Raw genomic sequence first — 13,012 nt, forward strand, 5'->3', positions numbered from 1 at the left:
AAGCGGCGCGCAGCGCAAGGCGTGACGTCGGCGGCTTGGCGCGTTCGGAGTCAAGCGGCTCGGAGCGCGTGCGCGCCCTTCTCCCTCACTTTACCCTAACTGCCCCCTCTGCCTACCATGTTTGCTGCTGCCCCGGCGTCTCCGCGCACGCCGGGCGGCTCGGCCCGCCGGGCCCTGGGGGCCGCTGGGGGCTCCGTATCCCGGCCGGGCGGCAGGAGAAGCCTGGCCCTGGGGACGCCGGTTGGCTCTCCCGCGCTCTTCTCCCCGGCGGCCAGGAGGAACGGCTCCCTGTCAACGCGGTGAGTGCCCCACCTCACTCGCTGCTCGGGACCCCTCGCGCAGGCTGAGCCCCGCCCCCTGCTACTGCCGCCTCGCTTTGGCTGGGTTGCTCCTGACACGCATGCGCGGGATGGGGTTGGCGCGCCGCGCCGCGAGCTCTAGACCGGCGTGATGTGGAGGGCATTGTGCGAGGAGGGACCCTGCCCGAGTCTGAAGTCAGTCAGGAGGCGGGTAGAGGAGCGCCTTTGAAGAGAGATACAGGAGGGAGCATGTTGTGTGTCAGGCCTTTTTTGATGTATGTCTGAGTATCCCTGTCAGTGTGAAAATTTTTGCTGATGTTTTAGGTGTGAAATCGGTGTAGTTTTTTTTGTTGAGATGTACATTTTTGCCCCTTAAGTAAGAAAAACAAAATTGTAGCACAAGGTTGTGTGAGCCCTAGCTCCCTTCATCTGATGCTGGGAGAGGATGTGCAGAAGGCAGAGTCTCGGGGGAAAGAAACTGGCATGCAAAAGCTTTTCCTTTCTCTTCTTACACTGCCTCATGAGCATCCTTTCACAGCATCTGTTGAAGAGAGCTGGGGTTCACAAAACGCACATAACTCTTGCAAAACACACTCTTGCACACACCTCTCCCTGGATAGGCATCTATATCTACTTGTATCTAGAGCATTGTTTCTAACCCGGGTCACAACCCAAAAGTGGATCTCAAGAATATAGAAAAGGGTTGCAAACAAACTTGGAACAGTGGATCAACAAACTTTTAAAATGGATTCTTCTTTAAAAGGGAAAAACACGGCAAACTGGCTTTTCTCTTGCAGGCTGGCAGAACTCCAGCTTGCCAGGGGCTGCTTGGGGGCCCCCCCCTTGTCACACACAGCCACCCGCTGACCCACACACTGCAGGGATGGGGCAGTGAGTCAAGAGTGAGGGGCACTGGGTTGGGACTGGCCATTGATGTTGACAAATAGGTCATGGTACAAAAAAGGTTGAGAACCACTGATCTAGAGCACTGGTCAACAAATGGGCCCCCAGGGGGGTGTCTTCCAGAGGCCAGTTGGCGGGGGGGCAATCGAAGCACACAAAAGCAAAACCCGAAGTCCGTGGGAGCAGAAAGCCTCACTACTTTTAAGAAGTGAGGTCATTAATGTATGTATGTTGGCCTGTAAGAGTAAGGGAGTGGATTTGATGATCTAGGGCAGTGGTGTTCAACTCATCTGGCCCTCTGAGTTAGGGTCTGTCTACAGAGGCTGGATCGAGCATGTGGGACTATGTTATGGAGCTACCCATGAGCCCAGAAATTTGCTGGCACAGGAGCTGCAAGTGTTAATTGTCATGGCTCTGGGAGGCATGGTAATTAATGCTGCCATACCACTCCTTTGTCAAATTTCCAGACCCATGAGTAGCCCTGTGGGCTGAATGACATGGCTCTGTGGGCCATATCTTGGTCACCCCTGACCTGGGGGATCCTTTTAAAGGAACAACAAATCTGCTTCCCCTAATCAAGTTTAATATTTATGGACTAGGGCGTTGTTGATTTGCTTGCTTCATAAAGGAACTAAGATTGTATGAAAGAGGCCTGTCCCTAAATTGGGGAATTTAAATAAGATAGCCTTGTTTTATATTTTCTTAAGCTTTTTAATGTTTTTGGTGGGATATATTTCAAGATTCTGGGGCAATAGTTTTTTAGTTGGTTCCTGAGTTTATAGCAAAGGGGGTGAATTTTGATTTCCAGGCCAAATTTGCCCCACAGGATCTATCGCAGGGTGAGCAAAATATGGCCCACAGCTTGGATCAAACCCACCAGTTGAGTGCGTCTGGCCTGCAGCACTTGGCACCCTCTCCCATCCAAGGCATCCTGTGCTGCACTCCTACTACACTCTTGTCCTCTGCATCCCCAGCCAGTGTGCACAGCTTCCTTTCAGGGCGCTCTGGTTGTGGCTGCAGCTGCCTGGGTACTGCTCAGCTCTCCCCACTTCCAGAAGCTCCTCCTCCGGCCCCTGCTACACCGCTCTGGGTGGCAGGCAGTCAGGGAAGCAGTGGTGGTGGTGGGAACGTGCCAGACACCACCCACCCAGCCAGGTGGGTGAGGAGGGGTGGGGAAGCTACAGCTGGACAGCTTCTGCCTCAGCATGCAGGGCTCCAGCTCCTGGCCAGCGTTCCCTCTAAGGTGTAGCGGTCTATAAGCATGCTGCTTCGGTCCATTCCTGAATTGGTCCCACCTCCCCCCTTTTGGCACGCACCACTTTGGTCTGCCCTACAATATAACATGGTAAAGCAACAAATGATGATACTATAACCTTTATTTACCAAAGTGACTCCTGTCTACCTTTTTCTGTTTTTTCAAACAGAATATACAGTGTCCAGGTTAACAGTCTTTCTTGATGCTAAATGAAGTTTAATTCACATCAGCCTGTCCAGATTATCAACTTCTAAACGATTTTTAGACTTTGTTTTTATTGTGTTCATGAGGCTAAACCCTCTCACAATCTGCACTAGATGCCTGGAAAGTGGCAAAGATGTCAACAAGTAATGACAGTTCACTAAATTGCTTCTGTTACAGTATGTAGGTGACCGTGTCTTCAGAGGTCTTTATTGCCCCAGTTCTCATCTTCTCATGAACAGTTAATTTAAAGTCTACATATTGTTTGCATAGGTTCTTCTTAAAAGTTTCTACAGATTTGTTTAGCAAGGTGCTATATCTTGTTGCCAATGCTTTCAGCACCTTGTGCCCAAAAGAGAAATCATTCCTGTTTGATGAAGAGGAAAAAGAATCCTTATTGAAAATTGACCATTCTTTCAACTCACCTTCTGGAAATGTGTGGTCACATGTGTGCTCAATTATTTGAATAACTGATGTAGTGTCAACAGGTGAATCAAATGATGACAGCAAGGTTTGAATGTCTTCAGAAGAATACAGAGTCTCTCACCAAGATACTGCAAACTAAATGTGGCAATTCTGTTGGCTTTGGCAAACTGAAATGTTTCTACTGTTGAACTTCTAAGTGAACTTCTTTGAAGCATTCTGCACAGCTCAGCCAGTTCACCTAAGACATCATTTAGTATGTCCAGTGCAACATGATACTCTGGTTTCTGCAGTTTGTCCAAGCAATATTTGTGAATTGGGTCGTTGTCTTAAGCCATTTGTTGCGCACAGTAGTCCATCAACACAGTATAATTCTTCATCAAGGCGCTAACAGTAAAATGGTCTAGAGAGCCATCTGACCTCATTCAGCGGCCTAAATTAAACTGTTTCACACTCAGCAGCCTTAGATAGTTCTTCAAACTTAGATTTTTTTACAGAAGACCTACTAAAAAGTGTATGTATGGCCTGTAGTAGAGTTTCAGTGCACCCCATCAAAGGTGCATCTTTCCAAGCATCATCAATCCCCAGGTCTTCCCGATGTGCCACACAGTGCTGCTTGAGCAGATGTGGAATAAACTGGCGAAGTACTGCAGCCACACCATCGCACTTTCCAAGCATTACTGAAATACCATCGGAGGTAAACATTACCATCTTTTGCATATCTAAGTTGCTGTCAACATAAAATTGCCTAATTGTTGCTACAATAGGAGAGCTATCACAAGCTGTCAGCTTTAAAATTCCAGCAAACCTGGTCAGATGAGTGAAATCCATAGTTCAGAATTTTACTTATAGTATTAACATTTTGCTAATGGAGGTACCTGTGCTCTCGTCAGTTATCAAAGTGTGAAATGGCGATGTACGCATTTCATTTAGTACTTCCTGATGAATTACAAAATTTATGCAGTCAGTAAATTGAAATGCATAATTCTTACTTCTCCAGCTTTCAGGAATTTTAATATATTTGCCGACATGACTGTGGATTTCCTGCACTGATGACATAGATAAATTTAACTTCACTGCGAGGAGAACATTATCAATTAAGATTTTTACTTCATCGGCATTGGATCGCTTCCTTTCAAACAGTTCTATCCTATTTTCCCACGTCTCACATGTTTCAGAAAATAAACTTCAGGATTCCTCTGCTTTGGTTGTATAGTTTCATCACAGAATCTGTGTGTGAATTTGTCGGTTTTGAACATCTCCTTCAACCAGTCGTCTCTGAATCTTGAGCAGCTCTTTCTCTTAGCTGGTCCCCTGCATTCACCCTCTTTACACTTATGCTTGGACACTGTAAAATTTATATAAAGATGATCCTTCCTGCAGGGAAGATATTGGTCTTCCTAGAATGATAGAAAAAGCAGCTAACTTGCCCAAAGCACCTCATCTGCTATGCCCTTAGACCAACACAGCTGTAGCTAGCACTTTAATACTTTTAAATTCAAATGCATAAACCAGTGACAATAAAGACAAACCACTAAATGGCTAAAAAACTGGCGCCAGTCCCCGCCTCGCCTCTGGGATCGCAGCTTGGAGGGAACCTTGGCCATAAACACTGGCCTTTCTTTTGATTTGAAATTTGCTTTTATTTCTGCAGTGAATGCATTTTAGTAGAGGATTGGGTATTCATTTGGAATTCATTTATTTTTCTGTTTCATTTATTAACATGACTTTTTGATGGTGGGAAGATAACAACCAGAGGTCAAACCTCACTTAGATACAGCTCTTCTTTATTTAAATGTGCACATGAATTTCAATAGAAACTTGCTGTATTTTCCTGAACTTATTTTAAAATCATTAACTTGTACCATTTCTAGCTTTTATATGTCATATTGGCAAAGACCCTAAAAGCCAGGAACCTCAACCCCCGTTCCCTCATTGCCTCTGGGAGTGGAGCAGTTTCCTGGCCCTGCTCCAGCCCCCACTTTGCCATGCCTCTGGGAGCAAGGAAGCACATGGTGCTGGGATTGGGAGGCAGAGCAGTTCCCAGGCGCCAGCCCCCCCCTTGTCCCTGGGAGTGGAGCAGTTTCCTGGTGCTGGCCCTGGCCCCTGCCTCGCCATGCCTCTGGGAGCAAGGAGGCACATGGCACCGGGGCTGGGAAGCAGATCAGTTCCCTGGTGCCAGCCCCCGACCCCTGCCTTGCCGGTGGGAGCAAAACAGTTTCCCAGCCCCCGTCTCGCCTCGCCTCCAGGAGCAAGGAGGCATGTGGCGTTGGGGCTGGGGAGCGGAGCAGTTTTCTGGTGCCGGCAGAGCCTGCGCCAGCCCCTGTCCCTGCTTCACCGTACCTCTGGGAGCGGGGCTGGGAAGCAGAGCAGTTCTCTGGTGTCAGCCTCTGTCCCCACCTCGCTTCCAGCAGCACATGGCCTTGGGGGAACTGCTGCCTGAGCTTACCTCTGGTAAGTGTCCCATGCTGGCCTCGGTGCTTCTGCCGTGCTTAGCTTGTTGCCCAGCTCCTCACTGGGTGGGTGCATGACATTAATAAGTTGGGGCATGGCATGGTTTTAAAGCATGCGCAGCTTAGAAGGAACCTTGCTTCTGGCTGCCTCCCACCCACTTGGCCACCCACAGGTGGCTGCTCAATATGCCGGGCAGGGGGAGTGGGTAGAAGGCAATTGGGAACTCCATGTGCTGGGGCAGGAGCTGTCTGGCAGCAGCATCCCCCCCTGCCAGCTGGGCATCTGTTGCCCAGCATGCATTCCCATGGCTTCTCCATGCTGCCTGTGTCCCAGAGCAGCACATCAGGAGGAGGAGAGGAGGAACTACTGGAAACTGGGGGAGCTGAGCAGCACCAGGGTGCTTGCAATTGCGTCAGGAGCAATTCTGCCAGGAAGCTGTGCGTGCTGGCTGGAGTCGGGTTAGGTGAGAGTGTGGTGCAGGTCTGCCGTGGGTCCGGGTGGACTGGGTTCGGCCCCATGCAGGGTGCCAAGGGGGTAGCTATGGGCAGAGGGGTGGACTGTATCTGCACCACACTGCCTGGGTGAGCTCTGTTACATGTACCCCCTGCCCCACCTTTACCCACCCCCAGCCAGCTCCCCAGACCTGGTATGCAGGTAGCCTCCCTGCCTCTTTCCACACATGCACACCCATACCAATCCCCTTACTCCCTCTTTAAGTGGCCCTCCCGCCGAAATAATTGCCTACATGTAATCTATTAGCAGCAGCAGGGTAAATGGTGTCAGGGAGCCATGGGGGCTAACAGAGCCATCATTTGTCCCATTGCCACAGAAACATGTTCCCAGTGGGGGCTCTGTAACCCAAAATTCAGTGGCAGGCTGCACCCTGCTTGCCTCACCCCTGAATTCTCTGCCCTTCCAGAAGAAGCTCTGCAGGCCAGATGACAGCTCTGCTTTATAACATTGTTTGCTGTCTGTAAATGCTAAGAGTTAAGTGAACTCAAGCCTAACATGATTATTACCTTCATTTTTTTTGCCTAGAATGATGGCCAATTGTATATTTATAGTAGTTGGGCCTCTGGCATATGCGGAGGGAGAAAAAATAATTTTGGGGGGGGGCTAAGCACGTGCATGCATGCACGGTCAGCCCCCCAAATGGGGTGTGGGAGCTGTGAGTGGCTTGTCTGGAAGGTGCCCAGTACAGGGAGGGGGTGGTAGCTCCAACTGCTGCACCTACTCTTGGAGGGCATGGAGGGTGTGCCCCTGGATCTTTGTGGGGGGAGGTGGGCTGCAGCTGTGGGCTGGGGCTAAGCTGGGCTCTTCCCAGCAGGGGGGGAGCTGGGCCAGGCTGCGCTTAGGTGGGCAGTGCTAGGAGGTGGGAGTTGGGAGTGTTACAGCAAATTTTGGGATGGCTGCAGCCCCCCCTCAGCTCCCCTATAGCCCCCCTACTCCCAGTGCCACCACCTGCCCCAAGCGCAGCGCAGCCCAGCCCAGCCCAGCCTCCTCCCACCAAGAAGAACCCAGCTGCAGCCTGTGTCCCTGAGCGCAGATGCAGGGGCACGCGCCCCCGCATGCATGACCTTTCGGGATGTGCACGGCAGCGGGAGCCGCCACCCCCTTTCCGTGCTGGGTGCCCCCCAGACGAACCACTCACTGCTCTGTCCCATGCCCTGACCCCACTCCTACTCCCTTTCCACCCCTGTTGCAGTGCCAGAAGTCCATGGCCAGGCTGCCGTGCAGCCCTACTGTTGCCCTGTGTTTGTTGAGGGCTAAGCCCTGTTAGCCGCCCCCTTCCACTGCTATGGTATATATAAGAAAAAAAGCATCATGCAAAAAACCTTACAAATTAACTCTTCCCCACTGCACGTTAATGAGAATTATTATAAATCCCAGAACAATTATGTAAGCCTTAAATTCATTCTCAAATGGAATCCTTTACACTTAAAATTGGTAAAGATTGTTCAGGTGGCATTTTGTTTCTGAGGAATCGGTAGCTGGAACTTCTGATCTGTTTAATATGGCATTCCACCCTTCCTTTCTGATTTAACTCCAGGTTTGGGTTTTACAGGCATTATTTTTCCATCTTCCTGGAAGATGCCACTATAGTGTTTTGCTTGTAGGAAAGGTGTTATCTCTTAAGTGGAGGTAAAAACTCCATTTGTAAATAAAAGAATCCAGTAACAATCAAACAATTTTCCAGAGGAAAAACTAAGGTTATGACTTGCTGCCTGCCTGTAATGGCAGTTCTCAGAGATATGCACTACTGTCATTTTTTTTCAAAAGTCATTCTTTTACCAATTACCAGTGACATGTCTGATTTTTTAAAACAACTGTAGAAATAGTGAGAAAAATTACAGTTGTTTGTTTGTTTGTTTGTTTGTTTGTTTGTTTGTTAGAGCTACACCGACAAGAGTCATACAGCACCCTTCAGCAAGCGAGACCATCAACTATGATGTTAAGCCTTTTGGATCCTCTCTCCCTGTAAAGGTTATGGAGGCCCTAAGAATGGCTGATGGTATGAACTTCATTTCTCTATTATCTTTGTGGGAAAAGGAGCAGCTAAAAGAAAGATCTTAACTTCTGGATACCATTAATCAATTGATACAGGGTGAAGAAAAGGAAAGAATGTAGCCCCACTTTAATTGTATGCTGTAAGCAATTTGTTTGAGTATAAACTTCCCTTTAGTATTAAAAGTGCAACTAATTTTGCATGACCAAGCTACTGAACTTTCTTTGAGTGGTCAGTCACTGCAGTCAGGAAATTCAGAAACAGACTTGTAGTTTAAAACAAAACTTATTTTATTGCACTAATGCCAGTTTTGTTTTGTTTGTAAGATTACAGCGCAGCAGAGCAGAGCAGGGAAGCGCAATGCCACCACTGCAAACCTCGCTGCAAGCCCCTGGCAAAGTGCCCCCCCCCCGGGCCCAGAAGCAGCAGAAGTGGTGGTATGAGTTGTGTGCCTTGCTGCTGCTGGGCAGACAGGGGGCCCCTCACCATTTCATAGATTTCATAGACATCAGGGCTGGAAGGGACCTCGGGAGATCATCGAGTCCAGCCCCCTGCCCAAAGGGCAGGAAGTCAGCTGGGGTCATAGGATCCCAGCAAGATAAGCATCCAATTTACTCTTGAAGGTGAACCATGGCAGTTCAGAGCTCCTAGCAGTGGCAACGAACTTCCCTGCCCGATCCTGCTCTGCCGTGCTGTGCCAGGTCCTGCCCACTGGGTTGCAGACGCTCTGGTGAACAGGGCAAGGAGCCTTGAGCCTGCAGTGGGCAGCCTGCTTCTGCCCCACCCTTTAGGCTCTGCTCTGGCCATGTTACCTGTGGAGGAGGGGGAGCCAGGCTCCACTCTGCTCCACCTCAGTAGCTGCTGCCTCCCATGGGCGGCAGCCTGAGTTCAGGTGCTACTGTGGAGTGCAGGGGGCTGCAGACAGACCCATGGCCCTGGCCCTGTAGCCCAGGCAGCTGGGGCCCCCTCTGGCAGGGCTTGGGAGGAGTGGGGGGCTGTGGATGGGGAGTGAGGGGTAATGGCATAGGTAGGGCACCAGCATATCAGAGCAGCTCGGTGCCACAAAGCAGTGGACCCATGTCCTGGTAAGTGAAGGGAGCAGGGTGAGCTCTGATTTTTCCTTGATTAAAAAAACCCCCCAAAATCAAACACCAAAATTTATAGATATTTAGAATTTATTTTATTGTAGTGATTGAAAGGCTTTAAATTTCAAATTGTAAATATTTCAATAAAATACTGTGTTCAACTGATACCTACATATATAGTGGTGTTTCATTTTAACTGTGGAAAAACACGGATTTGAAGGTTTTAATTGGAGAATTTGGGATTTTTATCAGAGAATGTGTCACTTTTAAACAGAGAAAACCAGGATCCCTTGTCATCAGTTTAAAATGGCATGCCATTCTGAATATGTAGTTCCCTTTTTGTTCACGTTGGCTCATGCCATCAAGCCATTGCTAAATTAAGTGTGTTTCATCAGTGTACGCAATGCTGTGTTCTCCATACATTATTGGAATTGTTCAAATATCTTACACTCAAAAATTACGTGCGTTAGTGGCTTCTGATATTCAACGTGTGGAACCACAATGTTGGAAGGTGATTGGAATGAGCTAATGTTCTGAGAGCATACAGCAATATTTTTATGTATAGAAGTTTTCTCTTCCTAACAGAGGCTGAACTCAATTAAAAGCAAAGAAGCTATACAAACAGTTGAACTTTAGAATGGTGAAGAAGCAAGGCTATTTATGGATGAAATCTTGTGTCCCAATTTTAAATTAACCCCCTGGATACCATGATTAGAGGGGCATTAGAAAGGCTTACAACAATGACATGGGTTATTCTCAGGGGTTGAGTAAACAAATACATTTCTCTATTCTTTTGCCTATGCTTTTCTCTTTATCTTTTTCATTTGTTTTGACTTGCATCTAAAAGAGTCTACTATGAACTGCTAGTACTTTAATAATTCTTCAAGGTCACATTGCCTAAGCTGTTAATGTAACTATAACATCTTGATATGATCTCTCTTTACATAACAATATAAAACTAGCAGATAATTATAAGAGAGATATGTTACGTCCTTATTTTCAAAAAGCCCATGAAAATAAGGTTTGCCTTGAAACCAAGAAGCTACCTGGTGTGACAGGCTTGGTCTCAAAGATGATATTCTACCCCTTCTTTTGCCTGATGTGAAACTAACATAGTTCACTATGTCTCTTGTCTCTTCAAAGATTGTTTTCTATATTCACCCTCATCCTTCTTGATAGTGGTTCCCATAGATTAGATTTTTCATACAGCTGGAATAAATTTAGATTTTTTTTCAGTTTGTTCTGGTCTTGTCTAACAAGATGTCAGTTTCATGGAAACTGGTCATTTTTAAATTTCTAGCAGTGACTAATATTTTTCTCATAGATGTTGAGTTGTATCAAATTTTAGACACTACTTGGTAAAAGGATGCCTTTTAATTATCCAAAGAGACTGAATTTCTAACAAGAAATAGCTTTAAAAAAATCATGTACCTTTTTCTTACCAAATTGAAGACGTGATAATTTTAAGGTTATTCTTCAATGTCTCCTCAATTCTGTAATTTAAAGAAAAATTAAATATTTTTTTTTTATGTAGCTGATGACCAGTTAAGTGTCCAAGTGGATGAAAGTGGCTGGGCCTGGCTAGTCTACAAAGAGAGGCTGACTGTTTGGAAAATTGGTCAATCACCAGTTGCAAAGGTAAATGGATGGTTCAGATGAGGATTTATAAAATAAGTGTATTTATTTTATACCAGTTGACCAAGTCCTTCACTTGACTCCAGGGTTAATTGATAAGCTGAGACTTAACTCCTCAAAAAAGGTGTGTATTAGTATGAAATGTTGGTAGCATTTCCATAACTAAAGTTGAAGTTTGTAACTTCTGTAATTCCTCTTTGCAGTTGTAAACTTAAATCAACATTGTAGTGAGGGTTTGGGGGTTTTTTGGGAGGTGTTTTTGTATTTAGTTTTGCATTTTCACTTAAGGCAGAAATGCTCTAGGGATTTAATAATTTTAGAAGCTAGTTGTATTAAAAGTGTCATTTACATAGTCCAATAACTTATCTTTAAACTGTCATGAAAATTGAAGCTTTATATGCCACATGTGCATGGATGTTTTGAATAGCTTTATCATGCCAATAAAATATTTGTGTTGGGGGCACCAATTAATAAAAAATGAATGTAACAGTTTTTCAGTATGAGTTAGTTAATGTCATTAGGAGCTGGAGCTTTTATGAAATCAAGAATCTGCTTTTCTGAGCTCTTAATGGGGGTGGAGGCAGGAAATATCTCCTCAAGTATCTCTCCCAACTATTAGTATAATAAAAGATATTTTCCCCTCAAAAAAACCTTGCTCCTCAAACAAATGAAACATGTTTTTCTTATGCACTTTCCACATTGTAGCTTTCCTAATACTGAAGTGACAAATGCACATGTTCTGACTATATAGTTATTAAACAAGCTAACTTACTCCCCCTCAGCCACACTATTTCACCTGTGGGTGTGTTCATGATTGTTCTCAAGTACTTCTAGTTGGATAGTTTGGCCATCTTGTTAGTTGAGTAGAATTGAGAACAGGCAACTGATTCTATTTCTGAAAGGAAAAGACTTCAAAAAAACTTTTTTTCTCTTGTAGTATGAGTGGAAACTTTTTCCATGGATGCTTTTCTTATCCTCGGCTGGTTGTAGCAGTTTTGCTGAAAGTGATGGTTTGTGACTCCTCTTCTTGGGGACCTACCGTTAGAGCGTGAGCTAGTTCAGGGCTGTTCAATTAGTGCCCCATGGGCTATATTTGGCTGACAAGGGGTTAACATGGGCTCCCACCTAGCTGCCACTTCCCCCATAGCTCCTGTTGCTGTGGTGGCAGCAGGGATCGCTGGGGCAGGCAAATTCAACTGGAAGGTTCCAGGTAAACTTGCTGCTTATGTGGCAGAGGAGGGCTTGTGCTGCCTGTGCAGCAGAGGCTTGCGTGGTCACAGAGAGGTGGGTGCCCACTACTCGGAGGGCTTGCCTGTGTGACGGTGGCAGGAAGCTGGGAGCCTGTTTGCTGGGGGCCAGACAGGGAATTCATGCAACAGGGGGCCTGGGAGCTTGTAGGGCACGTGGCATCCATGGCATGGCCTGGGGCCTGTGACTAGTGCAGCCCCCACCCACTGTGAAGTTAGAAAGCCCTGAGCTAGTTTAAAAATACAGGTTTAAAATTTAGAGCATAAACATTTCAAAGGAAGTATCTGATACTTAAATAATGCTGTTTTCATTGTTAAACTTAATAAAACAAGGGGAAACTATGTTAATTACTAATACCTTTTTTTGAAATAATACAAAATGGCCCTGGTCTGGTTGGAGGCTTTATTTTTGTTGGGTCTTGCCCAAATATGGACGATGATGGTGTAGAACAGTGGTCTCCAAAGTGGGGTGCACAAGATGATCCATTGGGGTATGGGGAGAAAATATTAGAACTTCTATTTATGTATTATATATATATATATATATATTGGGGGTTCTTGCTCAAAAATGTTTTACTGATAGGGAGGTGTGATCAAAAAAGTTTAGAGACCACTGGTCTAGAGCAATGGTTCTCAGCCTCTTTAGGCTCCAAAGCTCCCCTCTGAAAATGCTAGTTCTTAGCTTTTATTCACTATTTGCCTATGGAAAAATAATAGAACAGTGTTCTGTTGGAAAGAACTCGGAAACCAGCACCATGATGTTTTCGATTATACGGATTCCTATTGGAAGTTTCAGGGTTTGTCTTGTGAACCATACGTAGGTGTGTACACACCTTGGCATACAACGAAACTGGCAAACTGACACCTGTGCAGCACTCCACAGCACCCTGGTTGAGCATCTGTGCTCTAGAGAGCTTTCAGTCTGAAAGGATCAAGAACAGATGATGGGCTGGGCACATACTAGTAATCTATAGGTATGGATGGTGGGCATAGTTTTGTTCTTT

The 13,012-nt window shown here is 46.2% G+C and overlaps 1 protein-coding gene across 1 annotated transcript in view; it reads left to right on the plus strand.

Annotated features, from left to right (window-relative positions):
* Window positions 1–13,012, plus strand: part of NUP133 (nucleoporin 133) — a 55,387-nt gene continuing 42,375 nt past the window's right edge. The window contains exons 1-3 of the mRNA XM_090043902.1: window positions 1–299; window positions 7,929–8,047; window positions 10,661–10,764. Of these exons, the coding sequence (XP_089900028.1) occupies window positions 118–299; window positions 7,929–8,047; window positions 10,661–10,764 (405 nt within the window). The 5' untranslated portion in view covers window positions 1–117. The remainder of the gene's footprint in view (window positions 300–7,928; window positions 8,048–10,660; window positions 10,765–13,012) is intronic.

Source organism: Crocodylus siamensis, chromosome 1, assembly GCF_052110815.1.
Source record: "Crocodylus siamensis isolate JL-2025a chromosome 1, ASM5211081v1, whole genome shotgun sequence".
In the NCBI taxonomy this organism is placed as follows: Eukaryota; Metazoa; Chordata; order Crocodylia; family Crocodylidae; genus Crocodylus; species Crocodylus siamensis.